Below are 21509 nucleotides of genomic sequence, written 5' to 3'. Positions count from 1 at the left end.
CAGGAAGAAGGATCGCAGTTAGAACTTTTGTGTTTATTACAGGAAGCTTAATAAGATAACCAAAAAGGAAATTTACCCTCTTTCATGAATTGACGATACACTAGATAGTATGAAGGGGGCTAAGTTTTTCTCAACCATGGACATGTACTCGGGATACTGGCAAACTGAAGTAGATGAGGCTGATCGTGAGAAAACTGCAGGCATCACCCCTGAGGGCCTGTACGAGTTTAAGGTAATGCCGTTTGGTTTGTGTAACGCACCAGCAACTTTTGAACAGATGATGGATAATCTTCTACGTCACCTGAGGTGGATGATGTGTCTTTCTTATTTAGATGACATTACAGTGTTCTCAGAGATACATGATGAACATACAAAAAGACTGAGGGTCATTCTTAAGTGCATCCAACAAGGCAGACTGAAACTTAATTCAAGAAAGTGTCTCTTTGGAGCAAAGAAATCAAAATACTTGGACACCTTGTGTCAAACGAAGGTGTGCGGCCAGACCCAGAAAAGGTGAGTGGAATTTCCTAAAAGTATTGGAGATGTGAGAAGCTTCCTCGGATTATGTTCTTATTACCGTCGTTTTATCAGACTTTTGTATCAAAACCAGGTCACTCCAAGAGCTGCTAAAAGTCAATGCCAAATTTATCTGGGGTGGTGCTCAACAAGATTATTTCGATGTGCTGTGAAAAGTTCTGAGGACTGACCCTGTACTTGGTATGTATGATGAGAGAGCACCTACAGAATTACACACAGATGCCAGTGGGTATGGGGTCAGTACAGTTCTGGTGCAAATTTCGAATGGAAAAGAGAAGGTTATAGCCTATGCTTCTAGGACCTTACAAAAGCCGAGAGAAACTACTCAACTACAGAAAGTGAATGTCTTGCTGTGATCTGAGCCATGTGCAAATTTCGACATTATCTCTATGGAAGGCCAGTGACAGTTGTTACAGACCATAATTCACTTTGTTGGTTGACAGGTCTTAAGGATCCAACAGGATGACTAGCCAGGTGGGCACTACGTCTTCAAGAGCATGACATTACCATAGTGTACAAAAGTGGAAGAAAACACCAAAATGCCGACTGTGTCTCAAGAAACCATGTGCAAGACCATCAAGACTTTGATGAAGACAGTGACTGTCTTGCTGCACTCCAGGATCTCAGATATTCACCTGTTTTTTTTTTTTTTTTTTTTTTTTTTTTTCTGTTTAGAATTGTCAACAAGACGCAAGCACAACAGTATCTGAGTAAAACGCGAACGACTCATAACTTGAGGACAGAAGTTACAACTAAGAACAGGGTTAGTGCTCCAGTGGTCCACAATTTTTGACTTTCTTGAAATACACATGTGGAAAAGCATACCCAAGAAATGCCTCATTGCACTTGTAGTCACTGGCTTCCACAAACTCAAAACTGAATTAGGCTTCATGTTATTTCCTCTTCTTTTCTACTGGATTGTCTGTGATACATACAAATTAGTCTGTATCTGGAGTTCTTTTACGTCACTGTCAGAAAGGAACACTTTACTGCAATTCAGTACAGAACTTGAGTCATCAATATTCACTAGAATCTGCTTGGGTGTAGTGTTGACAGGCAGAGGTCAGTAGGTGTCAAATTCAGTCTAGTCAACATCTGTTGGATGTGGCACGGCCGCTGGATTTGAGGTAACACCTTCAACATCATTCTCGTCTGCATCTGAAGACGAGCTGTTGTTGATTTCGCTCTCTAAAAGGAATATCCCTTTATATGTAACTACATATATCTCTTACACAGGACATGTTCAGCAGAAATGTGTGCCACTATCATTAATCAAATCCGCGATTTCTGTGTCTGATAAACCCCGCCGAGACATGACTACAAACATGAAATAACACGACGACGTAAGGAAGACTGAGAACACAAAGATAAGTTTTAACATGATTTATGGTGCTGCAAACAACACTGCTGTGCCATCTATGGACGCATTTTATTACCTGTAAAACATATAACGTTGGCCAAACCCATAGAAATAATGTTGCAGTGTTTTGCATTAAATTAAATGTAGTGGCCCGTAAATTTTACGGGTCTGGTGATTCTCGCGCGATACTAGGCCCGTAAATTTTACGGGTTTGGAGCTTAGAGTGTTAATTTGTTTTTCTCTCAGGCACCATGGCCTTCTGCCTTACAGTGTATTGCTGGCTTCCACATTCTGCGTACACCCCATCAGCCTGTTAGCAACACAGCAGAAGTACGCACATTACACACAGGATTGTAAGTTTTACTTCATTGGTTTTTATACAGCTGGTGTCTACTAGATCTTATAATATAGCATATGGGGTGATATCTAGCCTGGCTCATTCAGCTGTTATGATCTGTACATGTAGACAAGCATCTCTGGGTGTACTCAATTTTATTATGACGACCCTCGTAGTGGTTTGACTCTTTAATGTGGATAACTTCCTGAAAGCTGGGACTCCATTAACTGTCCATCTATATTATGGGAATATAATCATTATAAACCTGAAGATGCATCTGTACTGACATGGAACTCATACTTGCAAATAAAGCACCTTCATACAGCTATAGGGCTTTTGAGAACATCTCATCATTCCTGACTTTTTAATTGGTATAGTTTATGATAATTTGGATAGTGGTTGTGTTATTTGTAAGGGCCCTGAGAGGTGGTTGCCCTCCCCATAAAGTTGTTTATAATAATTCAAAAAATTAAAACAATGCTTCGCAAGAGGAACTGACACAAAAATGGGGTGGCCAGTACTGGCCCTCATTCATTGAACAAGGAAATTCGCAACAAAAGTGAATGACTAAAAGTTGTAGACTGGAAAGGTTGTGAAATTGGCGAGCCCTTCAAAAACAGAGAAACCATGCAGCAAATGCAAGTGCGGAACTTGAAGTAACAATGGTAGTTTTCATATCTGCGTAGATAATTTTGCTACCTGCGGTTTACCGTTATTTGTTTCCGAGTCAACAAGCACCATGGCCACATGACTAGTAGCTTCCTAAAATGAAACATATTGGCCACAATGTTACCTCAAAAAGTTTTCTTAGTTCCTCTGACCATTATTTGTGTGCAACACCTTCTACTACAGACCTATGTTGGATAAAACGTTCTTCTCTTACCGTTAAAGAAGTTTCCCACACAGTCTCTACAATTTTCTTTATGTGGCACATATGTGGAACAAAGTAAGTAGCACTGAAGCAACTGGCTTGACATTATTTATATCCTGATTACACTTGATCTGCTGTAATCTTTGCATCAGTTCATGCTAAATGATGGATACTTAAGCCCAAAAGAATTATACATAGCAAGAGGAATAAAAGCATTTTTACTGACTTTAATGAAATCATTTTAAGACAGCACAGATAATGACCATCTATGATGCTGAGGGAATTAGATTAGGAAATGAGACACAAAGTAGTAAAGGAGTTTTGCTATTTGGGGAGCAAAATAACTGATGATGGTCGAAGTAGAGAAGAGATAAAATGTAGACTGGCAATGGCAAGGAAAGCGTTACTGAAGAAGAGAAATTTGTTAACATCAAGTATAGATTTAAGTGTCAGGAAGTCGTTTCTGAAAGTATTTGTATGGAGTGTAGCCATGTATGGAAGTGAAACATGGGACGATAAATAGTTCAGACAAGAAGAGAATAGAAGCTTTAGAAATGTGGTGCTACAGAAGAATGCTGAAGATTAGATGGGTAGATCACATAACTAATGATGAAGTATTGAATAGAATTGGGGAGAAGAGGAGTATGTGGCACAACTTGAAAAAAAAAAAAAAAAAAAAAAGAAGGGACCAGTTAGTAGGACATGTTCTTAGGCATCAAGGGATCACAAATTTAGCATTGGAAGGCAGCGTGGAGGGTAAAAATCGTAGAGGGAGACCAAGAGATGAATACACTAAGCAGATTCAGAAGGATGTGGGTTGCAGTAAGTACTGGGAGATGAAGCTTGCACAGGATAGGGTAGCATGGAGAGCTGCATCAAACCAGTCTCAGGACTGAAGACCACAACAACAACATGTACAAAAATTGACAATTCTCAAAGAACTCAAGTGTAGTAACAAATAATAGTCTCTATTAAATTAAACAATAAAACTATAGAGAAAAATCCTCTGAAGTTTATATAGCAAGAGCATTGTCTACAAAAAATTTATTACACAATGGACCAACCCCAACTTCCATAAAAACATGTATAACTCCCTGTGTTATTGCTGTAAATGTAAAGTTATTTTGTATAATTGTAATAGAGGGAAACATTCCACGTGGGAAAAATATGTCTAAAAACACAGATGATGTGACTTACCGAACGAAAGTGCTGGCAGGTTGATAGACACACAAACAAACACAAACATACACATGAAATTCAAGCTTTCGCAACAAACTGTTGCCTCATCAGGAAAGAGGGAAGGAGAGGGAAAGATGAAAGGATGTGGGTTTTAAGGGAGAGGGTAAGGAGTCATTTCAATCCCGGGAGCGGAAAGACTTACCTTAGGGGGAAAAAAAGGACAGGTATACACACTCGTGCGCACACACACACACACACACACACACACACACACACACACACACACACACACACATTCGCAAGCAGACATTTGTAAAGGCAAAGAGCAAGAGCTCTTTACTTGAAAGTAAGACACTGTGCATAATATGGAAAAGTGTGCAATGAAAAATAGAGGTCACTACGATTTTGCGTTTGGTGCATATAACATAACATGTTATTGCATACAAAATTTACCTATCATATTGAATTTTTCTTTAAAGGTACCGTATTTACTTGAATCTAAGCCGCACTTTTTTTCCGGTTTTTGTTATCCAAAAAACCACCTGCGGCTTAGAATCGAGTGCAAAGTAAGCGGAAGTTCTGAAACATGTTGGTAGGTGCCGCCACAACTAACTTCTGCCGTCGAATATATGTAGCGCTACAAGGCGTGCTTTGCGGGCACAAAGATAAATACTGTCGCCAGAACCTCAGTAAAAAAAAAAAAAAAAAAAAGACCGCGAAGTAAATACAAATTCCGTATTGTTCATCTTCGAAAGTAGCAGCATTTAAATGTACTATGAAAATCCGACTGGAAATACTGTTTGGGATGTTTGTCAATATTACGTTCTGAATTTTTTCCTACCTGTGAGAAGAGATGGTTTCTAATAGGAACTTTTATGAATTGTGAATCACATGCAGTATTCTCTTTACCATAAGAATAATACGATTATAAACATTTTGCCATGTATTCTTCCATGTTTGCTGCTATCTCATTTAAATCGTGCCTGCCTAATAAACTACGAAACTAGAGCAAGACAACAGCAAACGCGGAAGAATATACATATCATGTCATGTTTATATTTGTATTATTCTTATGCCTAATAGTGATATAGTCATAAATGAAGCACAGCAATTTACTAGATTTTTAAATCTAAGATGACTAATTTCTGTGCAGAATGTAACGTACTAAGGAGGCGTCTGAAAAGAATTTCAAACAGAGAAAAATTTTCGCTAAACTCTCGTTCAGAACATCTTCTATCATACGCAGTCTACTATTTGGTTCTTGTTGATCATTATCAAAGAAAGCATAAGTGTAAGTAACAACAAATAGCAGTCTCTTGCCATTGTTTCGTGAATGAGATGATTCCTCTCTTTTTTTTTTATTGTAAGCAGCGGTAGCGCGCACAAAAGCAAGCCATGCCGCGAGCGGCGACAGGTCATAAACACTCATTATGAGAATGCAACAAACAATGCATGACACAGTACAGTAATGCATTTTCAGCATAGAGTGACGTAAACACCTATAAAAAAGAGAATGGCACTTATCAGATCAAAGAAAAATATGCAGTCAATTCAAACCAAACGAAGCACGTGAAAAAGGAAGGGTACCCGTATAAACACGGACGGAGTGCCTGACGCATAGCAATGGCTACCTGGTAAAGCTTAACTGCTAAGCTTACGACTCGAACCAAACTACTGTAGCTGTATAGTCATTCATTCGACCTAAATTGTGTTTCATATTACAATGGACCAACTTTGTTTCGATTTGGAGGTGCGGCCTAAAACTTTTATCTCCCCTTGAATTTCGAGTCTCAAATTTCAGGTGCGGCTTAGATTCGGGAAAATTTTTTTTCCTTGATTTCGAGTCTCATTTTTCAGGTGCGGCTTATATTTGAGTGCGGCTTAGATTTGAGTAAATACGGTATCTACCTGGCACCAATCTTGAGAAAACTGATCCGATGTAGCACACTCATTTGCGATTGTGTCGCACCAGCGATAAAGCCAGAGTGAAATGTCCACAACATTCCTCATCTATTTCATAAACAGTTTGAGATATCGAAATGAGGTTTAGGCATATGATAGCAAACAAAGAGGTGAGTATTTTACCATACTGTTATTGTGTAAAACTTCATCATATACTGTGTTACTCCAATAACTACAGACTTTTTTGGTGAAAGACTGTAATTTTTAAGGGCCATCAATAGCTAGTGAAATGAAAGATGCAATGGGTTTTGAAAAACATATGTGAGGGCAGTACATGTTTCCTGTACTGAGGATGAGTTTTTCATAAGCTACAGACTTTACTTTTCCTCAGTACCTCATTTACTAAACTTAATACACCACTGTTTCAGAATTCTCTCGCAATTGTATCTGCACAATGTGTTAGTGAGGTGAGACAGTATAAATGCCTCTACATTTTGGCAAAAGAAGCAAATTTTGACTTGGCAACCAGAGAAATGTATAGATGTTACTCGAAATTCACAACTTATGACGCTTCTCTGAAAGTTACAAATGGTTAACAAGTCAGGTGAAACTAAATCACTCCATTTTTGGCAGAATTCTTTTTAGATAATAATGAAAGCAGAGGTGACTGTAGATCTTTTTGAATGGTCACCATGCAAGTGTGGGCATGGAGGGGCCCCACTTAATATTTACAAAAAATTTGAGCATAGGCTTCAGTTTAGTGCTTGCCATTTCCCTACAGCGCTCTCAGCGATCCCTGCACTTTCCCAGGTGACTGCACATCTAGTGGCCATGGCATTTTGAGCACACTGTATCTTACCTTCCTATCTATGGATCACATAAATGTGAGACAGGATAGCACTCTCACCTCAAAAGTGGGCACTACACATTTATTTGGGCTTTGTGCAACAGTCAAAACCGATAATCTGACAATGTGCATATGGAAAATCCAGGATGGAATGTAACAGTATTATGAGAAAGAAAGTTGCTGCTCACCATATAGTGGAGATGCTGAGTCGCAACTCAGCATCTCCGCTAAACGGTGAGTGGCAACTTTCCTCCTCATAATAAAGTACGTATGGAGTATATAAAAGGTAGTAGTGAACAGGTGCTTGCAGCTGCATTAGGCTGTGAAGAACCCATAGCAATTCCACTGCCCTCCCCTTCAGCATTGCTAAAATCCATTTAAAAAAATGCCAGAGGCACAACTGTGTACACTGATGCTGATTTTACTTTATTTTTCACCCATTATTTATAGACACAATTTTCTAAATTACATCCTTCAATACTGTGTCTCTGGAATGAACCAGAAATACAATTTATGACTAACACAGTGAACATTATTTTTCCTTCATTATTTGTCAATGAAAGAAAAAAGAAATGTTTAAAACACTTAAATTTCACCAGACTATACGGGGGGTACTGAGATCAGTGTTACCTTCCTCTGTCTCCTTACTGCTGACAGCATTTTATTCCAAATATTATAAAAGTAGGTCTGCAAATAATATAAATATTCACTTGCCCGATACTTACCGTGCAAATGAGTTGTGTACTGTTCGGATCGTCTGTGAATTCGTTAAAGCTAAACCTTTCATATTTGCATCAAACGACTGACAGAAATCTCTGAATTCTGTTAAAGTACTGCCTAAACTAATATCAGCATGTATGCAGTTGAAAAGAATACTCAGGATTGCCTGTGTGGCACAGGCATTGTTGATAACCTGAAATCACAAAATAGTGCTGACTGTAATTACAAGGAGTGTCTCTTGAGAGAGGTGATTGAGAATGTTACAATTTTTCAATGACAAGTTCTTGTCTTTCCAAGTTATATTCTAGCTTATGGTCTTAATTTGATATGTTAGAATTCAACAAACCTGACGGGCAAAAAATATTTTATCCAGCCTACTGTCCTGTACAACAGAGCCTGAAGGCTCATCATCTTGTACCCATTTAAACAAGAAGATTAAACCATGAATGGGCCTGAAAACAAAACAACAGATTAGTCACACCAGAAACTAAAGACAGCATACTTAAGCATGTATATAGTACTTCACACATCTTAATGTTTAAACTTCAACATAACACCAGACCAACTAAAAGGTTTAATTGTTCTTATATGGTGAGCAGCCAAGCGCTTTTTCATTGTTTCATGTATACTGTGTTTATTACTAATTTCTTCTGCTGTTTTTCATGAAGATACAACCATAAAAAACATGCAGCTTAGGACTAAACAAAGATTTTCCCCAATTTTGCTATCTTCATGTAGCATAAGGCAATATATGGAAAGCTACACTGCCCCACTGGTCTAGATAGTGTATATTTTGACAGCCGTTTCGTCTGGATGATGGCATATCTGCACGACTGTTGACCTGGTGTTGGAAAGTTACTTATTTGAACAGAAGATACGTTTTCATTGATCCACACTCCAATACTTATGACCTCATGCTCACTGCAATCTTAAATGATATTGTATGATCAATAAGGAAACATGTAGGGGTTGTCTGCTGTTTGCTACAAATCCCATCTTCAAATATGTGCACTGAACAGTGTGTTCCAAAAAACAGTGGTGTGCCTGACCAGCACTGCACTGTCATCAGATCTGAAACAGATTGCAGTTTATCCCATTTTACAGAGTGGTCAAGTCTTCCGCCAGCAACTTCAGTGATGAGGCATGAATGTCCAACCCCTCGCCACCTACCACCTTCCACCACTTTCCATAGATGCTCACAACAATAGCATGCAAACAGCTGATTGACAATAATCTCTCTTTTGTCAAAGTAGCATATGCTAGTGGATTTCCCCATATATGGCCAATATCATTGTTAGAATGATTCCCCGTTAATCCCTTATCTGCTTATATACACTTTCTTTAGTATGCCTTGTTTGCTGCGCCAGCAGGTGCCATTCATTAACGTAGTGGGCAATGGTCATAATGTGTGTGTGTGTGTGTTCTTTCATATATGCAGATGACAAATTTATACTCTCCATTAAGTAACTTTTGAGTATATGTAAAAGAAATCATTCATACAAAGGATATAGTCTATGGGTGAGTGAGTTGAATAAAATCGGGCAGAGATGAGTATGCAACTGCTTACTACCAGAAGAAGCAAAATGTAGTCTTCTGCCAAAACATAGCAAGCACTTGACAATCACATTAGGTTTGAGATTTCAGAGCACATTCAAAAATATATGCAATCTTTTTTTTTTTTAACATGGACTTTGATGCTTTATTTTTTGCAGTCGAAAGCTGTGAAACTTATGTCCTTTACCATCAAATCACAGAGTATCAAACATATGAAAACAGGATTACTTTCCCTGAGGTGCAAGATTAAATATAAAACCAAATGAAGGTGGGCAATAAAATGCCAAATAATTCAAAATAAGATAGGAATTCTTGAAAGCACAAAAAGCGGTGGTGGGTGAAATTTAAATTGTACACCATATTATGCAATAACCAGTCAAATTACGGAATGTACGGTAATTCTCATGAAAGTAAACCACACTTATGAGTGCAATTGAGGGAGTTAAGCCTAACTGACAATCAACTCTACATACACAAAATAAAATCTGCTCTTTATCATTCCTAGCATTACAGTCATGGAAAAGACATTTGCAGTTTTCAGGCAGATTCAAGGGCAGAGTAATAGTGACAAATACGTGAAAAGTGTGGCACTTAGCTTTGCGAATTCATAATTCAGTGACATAGTTGACAGACTGCTAAGAAAGTAGGGTTTTGATCAAATCCCGCTGCTATTACTTTTTGTTTAATCCATAGAACACAAGAAATTAACAGTATGAACAGAGCACTGTTTATCAATAATTTTTTTTTTTACCTTCAAAAGGGTACAATATATGGTTTCTTCACCACTTAGTATTCTGCTTCCATGATCTTCTGCATCCTATGATGAGTAGAGTATAAAGCAGGTACGCTGACAAAAACATGTAAGGACTTCTGCATTTTTGAACATGTTTTTAACTCTAATTTTGACTGACTGCAAAGTTAATGATTCCTGTACAGGATTTATGATCTGAAGGGACAAGTAAAAATGTAAGTTATGAAATAAAAGCCATTTTCAGTTAAAGGATTTCTGGGGTTATTAGCGGCATAACTAACTTCAAATTAACAGCAAGTTTTTACACATTTGCAACAATTTATGAAGTTTCTAAGCGAGTTGTCAGACTGGGCAAGAAACACGTAAAAAATCAGTAAAGTTTCGAAAATAAGAACAACAAAACTCAGGTAAAATATAATGACAAGTTCTCTGCCCATTAATATTCACCATTTTGCCAAACAAAAAAAGTCAGACAAACGGTTAAAAACCATCAATAAAAACCAGTGAAAACTCCTTTATGGGGACACTATCTCTGCATCAATTCCACTCAGTTATGTGGCTGTCTTGGCCGGTATCCACAACTTTTTGGCCTTCAGTTGAATGATGGGCCACACTCTCTCAGTTGCTTCATCTTCACACTGATTCTGCTTTAAAGCCTCACCATACTGAACTCTAGCATTGCAATAGTCCAGAACCATTCTCTTGTTAATGTCAATCTGCTTTATAATAACTGGTAGTATTTTAAATCTGTTTTTGGAACACAGTACAAGAAACAACAGAGCAAAATGCGGAAATACCTGGAAAACAATGCCAACACATGGTGCTCCCCGACGTGAGGGAAAATCGGACATTACCTATTGTAAGTACCATCATCATCTTTGATAACATTCTGTTTTTTGCCATAAAAAGCAAACCAGATTTTCATTACAGACCACTACTGTTATTTTATTTCAATATAATGAAAAATATTTGGTGATAAAAATACATAATTTCTTGTAGCTGCATAGACAGATTTAGAATACCATCAATAATTTCAGAAATAAGCTGAGAAAGATGTATGCCTCTTGAACAAAGTGTGAAAGGTGGGGACAATTTGTATAAACCAATACTATACTGAATGCCAATAAAATGTCTGGTATCTTAACTGCAGATTTTTCAGTGCTCATTTAACTTTAGGACTCTGTATCTCAGAATGAACAAAAATGGACTTGTACCACTATTGAAATAAGCCCTTCATATACAAGTACATAGCACATGAACTGCCAGCGACTGCCAAAGCTTACTTCCTAGCACTGTCCATATTCACTCTTTAATATACAGGGTGTGTCCGAGAAGTTCCCAGAATGATTTTTTTTTTTAAATCATTTATTTAATAACAGTTTACAATCTTTTCATAGCTTTTCAAAGCATTTTTCCCTGCTTCGATGCACCATTGTCAACACTTCACCCAATCACTGAAGGTATCCTGGAAGTCATCAACAGGAATCTCCTTCAGTGTGGTCATCAAAGATGCTTTTACCGCCTCCAGTGTTCCATGCATCACGGTTCTTTTGATTCTTGGGAACATAAAGAAGATCGCCTGGGCGGAGTTGTACAGTGTCACCTGGCCGGAGTTGTACAGTGGCTGGGACACCATAGCCATACCCATTTTGGCCAGCAACTCTTCACAGCAAAACTCCTTGTTGACTGTTTTTCCTTATAGTACAAATTCACTGTGAATCACACCTTTTCTGTTGAAAAACACAATGAGCATTGTCTTGATTCACGATTTTCTCATCCTTGCTTTCCAGGTGAGGAGACTCCTTGGTGCGCCACTCGCTGCTCTGACACTTTGTTTATGCAGTTCGTGGCAGTTGAGCAAACACCGCGCTCTATCTCACTTGTCAGGACTTTTGGCACTATTTTTGTGCAGACTTTCCTCATATGAAGATCCTCAGTTAAAATGCAGTGAATGATGGTTCAGGGTATTCCACAATCCTCTGCAATCATCCAAACACTTAATCGTCAATCCTTGTCCACAACTTGGTGCACTTTTTGCACTGAGTTGTCCATTCATCATGTTGATAGGCATCCGGAGCGGTCGTTGTTGACGTGCTGCTGACCTTCCTGAAAGGTCTTGAGCCACGTGAAAGTTTGGCTTTATTTCGTCGCCGTGTCACCGTAGGCGTGTTGAAGCATTTCGAGCACTCCGCCCTGTTTCTCCCCAGTTTCATAAAGATCTTGATTGCGTAAAGCTGCTAAAAAAACTGGTCCTTTTTTGCTCAACGAGGGCGCAGGAGATACCTCTGTATGGTGTGTGAACCTTATTTGCAATCCCTGAAATCCATTGCCTGTGGCTTCTGACCGGACTAGAATGCACCACATTCCTGGGTTTGCAGATAAATCACAAAAATCCACTGACTTACACCACACAGGAATGAACCTGGCCTGTGGGCAGATCAGAGAGATTAGCTCTGATGTGTGGTGCCTGCACATTGGTGGCAGACAATGTGCCTCAGATTGGCAGGTCTGATCCACTAGATATACCACAGAACTGGTCAACGGTTCTGGCCCATTGCGGAAATCCGCTCATGCACGGCCAGGTATTTATGGCCGCAGTCTTGAATCACCAACAGCCATGTTGTTGAACTGAGACCATAGTGATCAACCGTCCAATGGATAACCTGTGCGAATAGTCTGAGATCTGAAGAAACCACTCCTCACGCCTCCCTGCCCCTCTCATCGGGAGCTGTTCAGCTAGCAGCAAGCAAGCAAGCTGAGGGCATCGGTGGGGAGGGGTGGAGCGACATGAAGGATGCAGTAGGGAGGGGCGTACTACATCTAGAAGCTACTTGGCTGCACCCAGCCTGCTATGATGTTTGGTGACTTATAAACAAACTACGAGTTGGCGCAGTTAAAAGTAGCCGCCTCCCATTTGAATGTGAATGCAATGTTTTGACTTCTGAAATAGATTAAACAGCTACAACAATGGACAATTATACACAATAATCAATTGTCAGCATTTCAGCTAATTTCATTAGTGAAGTTAGATGTTGTTCTTTGTGGTCTGCAAAATGACTTTCTTGATAGCAGAAAGAATTCAAATTGTGTAAGCACACGTGAAAGCACGTTCGATTATGGAAACTTGCAAAATATTTGGAGTCAAGTATCCAGATAGATGACTAGCAGCAAAGAGGGCAATACAGAGTCTAAAACTAGCCATCTATTTATCTGTGCAAAATGAAAACAACAGTGAATTCCTTCAGTTTGTACACCAGAAGTTATTGCAAACATTCAGCAAAGAATTATTCAGAGCCCAAAGAAGTCTACAGGTGAAACGGCCCAATGGGTGTGTCTAATTAAGAGGAGTTGCCACTGGATATTGAAAAGTTTTAATCTGAAGCCATATTGTGTGATGGTTGTGCAGCAATTATGGGAGGATGACAGTCAGAAATGCGTAGACTACTGCACATGACTTTTGAGTAACATCAATGATGATTTGTTGGACCCTTTCCATTACATCATGAGTGATGAAGCATGGCTTCATCTTTCTGGTCACACGAATTCACATAACACAGTGTCCTGGCCACCAGAGAACCCTAACACTGTGTGCCACTAACCACTCCATGATGAAAAAAAATCAGTGTTTGGTGCACTATAACAGCAGCATGCATAGCCTGACCAATATTTTTGGATGCTACCCTCAACACCGACGCATATATAGAAATTTCTGATAAATTTTCTGCTCAAACTCAATGAATATGGAGGACAATACTGTTTCTTCCAGCAAGATGGCTCAGCATGCCACACATCTATGGTATCCCTGGAACGAATCTATAATGTCTGCACTGAGGAACAAACTGTCAGCAAACATTTATGACCACAACATTTGCCGGATCTAACAACATTTGATTTTTTTCCTGCAGGGCTCACTTTCAACATCTTCTATTAACGTACTTATCATTTATTTTTCATTGTAAATAAATTCTGTAATTTCACACCTTTTTCCTTTATACTTACACAGGCTACTTTTATCTGTAACACGCAATATTTTATCCAAAGAGCCAAATACAAAGTTTTTCAGTGTTTCTTTTTCCATATTTCCCTGACTTTTCCAGATACTTTTGAAATCCCCTTATTTCCAGAACTTGTGGCAACACTGATATCTCATTTTCATTGTATTAAAGTGCATCAAATACTGTGGGATGTCAGATGTATGTTTCCCTTGCCAGAATTGAATAATCATTAGAAAATCGCACTGTGTTTATGCTGCTACTGTTGTGTAGAATGAATAATCCGTTTGTAATAATCTTTGTTCTTATGCTACAATATGATGGATATTATTATTATTATTATTACTGCAGCAGTTAGAATATCCTAATGGCTGGGTTAACAGCAAATGCTGCTGCCATCATACTTTTCACTACAAGTTAGTCTAGTTTATTTACAGCCTAAAAATATCTACTGTGGAAAATTAACTGTAAGTCATCAGAAAAGAGAACTGTCTTCTATACAGTATACATATCATGTGGCAAAGAACAAAAAGACAAAAAATTATATTTTCACTTAATATGGAAACAAAACTCTGCCCCTTTATGTAAGAAGCCTACAGGTTTACACCATTCGGCTACAGTTATCACCCAGCCAATATTTCTCAATGCATCTTACATTTTTCAGAAAAGATTTTGAATACTTCTACAATAGAGACAAGATTACATTTGCATAAAATTTCAAGTAATAACTCCTCTTCTGTGTGTTCTCAAAGTAAACTGGTTTAATTTCATGTTGTATTTCATTTGTGTCAGCACTGCAGCAGACTTTGATTCTGCCTGTGATTATACACCACCACTTTTTGTGGTGTTAAGTGTACAAACATAAAATCAATCACTGATGTAAGGTGCCAATGTTACATAACAAACAAAAACAGGGAAACAGAAAATACAGTTTGTAAGGAAAGTATACAGTTGAAAGGAACATATAAGAGAAACAAAGGATTAATTAAGTTTTTACAATGCCTACTCTATCCACAAAATACCCCTTTTTTCTTTTTGTCTTTAAACTTCACTCATCATGCAATCATCCAGCACATATAATACCACAGTAAGCTCGTCATAAATTCCACTTCATTAGTAATGTGACATTACGTGGATAAGGGCTCCTGCCTCTCCTCTAGATATTCATTGGGTATCTGTTGTTTCACGAACAATGTATGAAAAACTACTATTTCAAATTTCAGTCTGTAAAAATAAAATGCGGTAACTATGATTTTTGTGTTCTGCTTTATCACTTATCACCAACCAACTTTAAGTTCTCTTGGATGAAGTACAAATTCACGACACCATTTTCACGTTATACTTCTCTTACAGCACTTCGCAGATTAGAAGTGTGGTTCATCATCAGAATCAAGTGAATCTATGGTCCCAGAAACATTTCTCTTTCACACTGAAATGTGTATATTACTTTTACATGGAACAACAAAAATATTTTATAATTGTTGGATATATTTATCAAAAAAGGGTAATAAAAATTATAGCTATATTATGTTGAAATTGACTGGTTATATATTGGCATTGTAACCTTGTACACAGAGAGAAACAATTTATATATTAACTAGGATTTTAAAAATTTGACTCTGGGTGTATGAGCATAGAGTTTATGTAACAATATAACACCCAAGCTTCTTTGGTACCATAACTGGAACCATAGTACTTATTTTTATTTATCTACTGGGATTACCCAACTTTTAAATCTGACGAAAAAGAAGAAGATGATGATGATTATGTATGTCCATACAGAGCATTTGTTTGTCAAGAACAGATCGTAACAACATATCATGGTAACAAGCAATAAATATAATTCTTATAGTTTACTGAAGAAAAGTCTTACAAAATAGTATACATACATTACTTTGTTCTGAAGTAATACTGTGACACTATCTTTCGGTTATACAATGGCTTCCATGAGGTAAAGCTAAGCAATACGTAGATCTGACATTCATGTGAAAGTCTTATGATGCAATACAGCAACTCAGTCTGCATGAACAGATATTCAATTACAGGTGCAGCTCACAATCTTTTAAAAATCCACTATGATTTAAGTTATTGAATTTTCATATGCAAGAACAGTGATGATGCTAGTGGGAAATGTTTGCTGCAGATAAATTAGTCACTGATCACTACATGACTCACAAGAATACAATACTTTTTTGTGTGTCTTGGTACAATGCTACTCTAGAACCTAAAAGAAGCAGAGGGGAGTGGCTACATGTGTAGGACAATAGTTACTGATGCAATAGTGGATTAGGGAACATACAAGTTAGTATGTATTTACAGGCTACCAGCATGAAATATCTCGAGTTCTATAAAAAAGCTAGAAAGAGCTTTAAATGTTATGAGGACTCAAGTGTAGGATTACTATTTTAGAGATTTTAAAGTTTATTTTCTGTTGGATAATATGGATCACCATCAACTTAAGATCTTGACTGCCATCGTTTTATCATTTGGCATAGTCAAGTTCTCAATAAGGATTGAAGAACACAGAGGAACTGCTACTGAGAATTTGATTGTGAACAACTACATTCAATTATTAGATGTAAATGCAATAATCAATGGTATATTGTCCCATGGTGGTCAAACATTAATAAAATATGCTGATCAGTTAGGTTTACAATTTGGAAGAAAAGTACTATTTCACAGGATCATGGGCAATAAATAGAAAAATTATGGGGAAAACACTGGATTGAGATTCATCAAGTAGACAGTGTAAATGTAAAAGTCAACAACTTCTTATACATATTTCTACAATAGTGAATCTTGTCTTCAACTACAACCTAACAGAATAAAAAAAATGGCAGAGGTTGACAACTATTAGCTCACAGGACAAGCAGTTGTCAAGATTTTAAACTACATTACTCTATTCAATGGTTAGGCCTTCTCTCTCACGGAACGTGTCAGCCACTAATAAACAACCTAACACAAAAAGCACCAAAGTAACTAAAAACTGGTCATTCTGGTTCAGTGGCTGTCAAACACAGCATTAAAATTTAGTATTGACTTGACAGAACTATCATTAATCGATCTTGGTAATAATTGCAAGAAAGGGAATGTTAGTGTGTGCAGAGCTTGACTCCTACATTGTCCACCACTCCTGGTTCTATCACAACATCTATGCCCGGTGGAGTGTCACCCCTTGGCCTGCAGGTGTTCCTCCTTCGGAGGCTCTTTATGCATCTTGCTCATACAAGGATATTTGGATTCTGTGCCGATTACAAACATTCTTTCTACAGGCTTAATGCTAGCAGGTGCCATCAGAAACATCCATCACTGTTCATAGGCAGCGAACACAATTATGAGGGCAATGCCATCAAGTGGGCTCCGAGGTCATGTAGTCGTCAAGAGCCCATGGATATTTCCCTTCACCAGCAGTGTACTTAAGCCATCGTGCAACCTTCAGCAGGCAGCTGCAGTTGCACCTCTGCTCTATGCCACTTGCACTGGACACCTAAGGCATCCCATCTATTTGAGCTTCAACTGAGCCTGCACCATACAGCACCACTCTATTATACTGCGTAGCAGCTACCAGCCTTCTTCCTGGAAGCTCAGTGCTACTGTGTAGTTGTGGTACGGCGATTATTGAACTGATGTTTCTTTGGACTTTGAATCATACTCACCTTTGGTGAAGGAGGATCACTTCTGTTATTACTGTATTATGTCACACTTTACTTTTTGGTGGTAATTCAATAAATCTATATTCTCAGACTATCTGTGGAATCATCAGCTTTTCTTGGTCTGTTTACTATGGTAATCTGGATACACTACACTCTTTGTACTTTGCTGTGTTCTGCTACGGATATGCAATGCTGAGTTGGCTGTCACTTTCCTGTTATTTTTTTACCAGTAGGTTTGAGCAACATACAAGTACACTCCTGAAAATTGAAATAAGAACACCGTGAATTCATTGTCCCAGGAAGGGGAAACTTTATTGACACATTCCTGGGGTCAGATACATCACATGATCACACTGACAGAACCACAGGCACATAGACACAGGCAACAGAGCATGCACAATGTCGGCACTAGTACAGTGTATATCCACCTTTCGCAGCAATGCAGGCTGCTATTCTCCCATGGAGACGATCGTAGAGATGCTGGATGTAGTCCTGTGGAACGGCTTGCCATGCCATTTCCTCCTGGTGCCTCAGTTGGACCAGCGTTCGTGCTGGACGTGCAGACCACGTGAGACGATGCTTCATCCAGTCCCAAACATGCTCAATGGGGGACAGATCCGGAGATCTTGCTGGCCAGGGTAGTTGACTTACACCTTCTAGAGCACGTTGGGTGGCACGGGATACATGCGGACGTGCATTGTCCTGTTGGAACAGCAAGTTCCCTTGCCGGTCTAGGAATGGTAGAACGATGGGTTCGATGACGGTTTGGATGTACCGTGCACTATTCAGTGTCCCCTCGACGATCACCAGTGGTGTACGGCCAGTGTAGGAGATCGCTCCCCACACCATGATGCCGGGTGTTGGCCCTGTGTGCCTCGGTCGTATGCAGTCCTGATTGTGGCGCTCACCTGCACGGCGCCAAACACGCATACGACCATCATTGGCACCAAGGCAGAAGCGACTCTCATCGCTGAAGACGACACGTCTCCATTCGTCCCTCCATTCACGCCTGTCGCGACACCACTGGAGGCGGGCTGCACGATGTTGGGGCGTGAGCGGAAGACGGCCTAACGGTGTGCGGGACCGTAGCCCAGCTTCATGGAGACGGTTGCGAATGGTCCTCGCCGATACCCCAGGAGCAACAGTGTCCCTAATTTGCTGGGAAGTGGCGGTGCGGTCCCCTACGGCACTGCGTAGGATCCTACGGTCTTGGCGTGCATCCGTGCGTCGCTGCGGTCCAGTCCCAGGTCGACGGGCACGTGCACCTTCCGCCGACCACTGGCGACAACATCGATGTACTGTGGAGACCTCACGCCCCACGTGTTGAGCAATTCGGCAGTACGTCCACCCGGCCTCCCGCATGCCCACTATACGCCCTCGCTCAAAGTCCGTCAACTGCACATACGGTTCACGTCCACGCTGTCGCGGCATGCTACCAGTGTTAAAGACTGCGTTGGAGCTCCGTATGCCACGGCAAACTGGCTGACACTGACGGCGGCGGTGCACAAATGCTGCGCAGCTAGCGCCATTCGACGGCCAACACCGCGGTTCCTGGTGTGTCCGCTGTGCCGTGCGTGTGATCATTGCTTGTACAGCCCTCTCGCAGTGTCCGGAGCAAGTATGGTGGGTCTGACACACCGGTGTCAATGTGTTCTTTTTTCCATTTCCAGGAGTGTATTACGGAGATGCTTCAGGAACTTAAGTGTGTATCCCTGAAGGGGAACACGACGTTCTCTTTGAGGAGCACTAATGAGAAAATATTGGGTACCGGCGGCATGTGAAACTGACTGCAGAATGATTCTACTGCCATCAACACACATTTCGTGTAAGGATCATGAAGATAAGATACAAGCAATTAGGCCCCTTACAGAGGCATAGAGCAAGAATTTTTTTCTCGCTCGATTTGCAAGTGGAACAAGAATGGAAATGACTAGTAGTCGTACAGGGGTACTCACCGCCATACACCGTATGGTGTCTTGTGGAATATGTATGTATGTAGATAACAGATGATTGTGTTTGGCTCCATAAATGAGTTAACTGTTTAGTATTCATTTGCAATGTGTGCACTGCTTTTGGAACTTTGAATTTTGCATGTGATTTCTCACTCTGACTGTAGCAAGTTTTGGAACTGTGAACTTTTGTGTATTGGTGCCTGGACTGAACTTTTCTCTGAAATGTGGATCTTGGTCCTCTGTGCTTAGAGTCGTAAACAGTGCCTTTTTCCTTCTTACAGTCACCATGGAAAAACCATCTTTGGCAGCCGTTCTGCAGCAGATGAGGACTCAACAGAGGGCAAGTCAAAAATGTATTGATATGCTCTTGGCCAGGGTACTGGTTGAGCAACTGACAGCCAGGGTACTGGTTGAGCAACTGACAGCCAGGGTACTGGTTGAGCAACTGACAGCCAATTCTTCATCATTCCCACTGGACAAGTGTGACCCTTATGCCATGCAGCTCACCACCATTCTTCCACAACAACAACTCACCTGCTCGGCTGTTGCTCCTTTCCACAAATCAACGTTGCAACATCTAACGATTCAGGTTTCAATGTCACTCTGGAGTCATGGTCTGCCTTTCTCAACTGGCCGGAATGGCTTTTTGTGGCCTCCACCATCACCGAGAACTCTTGCAAACGAGCTCTTCTCCTTGCCTAGTCTAATGCTTCAGCATATTTCCTCCTCATGTTCCTTAAACTTGGAGTCAACCTTCCTCCCTCTTTCTACATTCACATGTGGGATCATTTCACTGCTCATTATGTTGTCCCCATTCAGCATCTCCTTTCTCTTGTGATGCATCACCTCTGTCATTTTGGGACTCCTGAGCACCATTTGTTACAAGTACTGCCACCTGTTGCCACTGGCTCCTTTGGGCCAGGCTCTGAATCTACATCATACCCCGCAAGCCACCCAATGGTGTGGGGCGCAGGGTACTTCTGATACCAATAACTGACCCCCATAACCTGCTCCACTCGCAAATGGCACATGGGATAAATGATTGCTGGTAAGCCTCTATATTAGTTTTAATTTTCTTGTTGTGGTCCTCATTCAAAGTAGTAATACATTGTCCAACTATTCCTGGAAAGTTTTCTCAAATTTTCAATAGTAAACCTCTCCGTGATGCATCACATATTGGTGAACAATATTCTTAGACTACGTCAAACTTGTAAGGTAGTTCCTTCATGGATGAGTTATATTTCCCAACAATTCTTCCTATGAATCTCAGTCTGGCATCTGCTATTTGTATTATGTGATTATTCCGTTTATGGTCACTCTGGATAGTTTTTCCTAGATACTTTATGGTATATACCGTTTCCAGAAGTTTCTCGTCAATAGTGCAAAGTATTGGCTTTCTTTTCCTAATATGTGCAATATGTTACATATATTTACATTCAGGGTCAACTTCCAGAGCCCACACCATTCACCAATCCTCTGCAGATCATTCTGCAAATCAATACTGTCTCCTGGCGTTGCTGCTTTGTTACATAAAACCGCATCATCTGTGAACTGTCTTAAAGAGCATCTGAAATTTGTGCTAAATCATTTCTAGTGTGTGTTTTATCTGCCCAGTAGTCAATTCTTCCATACACCAGGCAGGCTGCACAGGCAGCCACCATTACAGGACGTCATGCTTAAACGGCTCTCAACAACACCAAAATATTTTCCTTTTATGGCCTGGGATGTTTGTCACATGGTCACCCATCACCTTCACAGTGTATGTGGTACCAGCCTTGTTAACAAGCAGTGTGCCTGTCACAGCAGAAAGCACTGTCGCCACAGCAATACTTTGCTACACCAGGTCTTATGCCC

General features: G+C 39.9%; 1 protein-coding gene across 1 annotated transcript in view; it reads right to left on the bottom strand.

The window, feature by feature from the left end:
• Positions 1-21509, bottom strand: part of LOC126260918 (ubiquitin carboxyl-terminal hydrolase isozyme L5) — a 66592-nt gene that overhangs the window by 24208 nt on the left and 20875 nt on the right. The window contains exons 3-4 of the mRNA XM_049958379.1: positions 8100-8205; positions 7759-7946 (exon numbers count right to left, since the gene is read on the bottom strand). Coding sequence (XP_049814336.1) covers positions 7759-7946; positions 8100-8205 — 294 coding nt within the window. The remainder of the gene's footprint in view (positions 1-7758; positions 7947-8099; positions 8206-21509) is intronic.

The sequence above is a fragment of the Schistocerca nitens genome, chromosome 5 (assembly GCF_023898315.1).
Source record: "Schistocerca nitens isolate TAMUIC-IGC-003100 chromosome 5, iqSchNite1.1, whole genome shotgun sequence".
Lineage (NCBI taxonomy): Eukaryota > Metazoa > Arthropoda > Insecta > Orthoptera > Acrididae > Schistocerca > Schistocerca nitens.
This window is presented reverse-complemented; position numbering and strand designations above follow the sequence as displayed.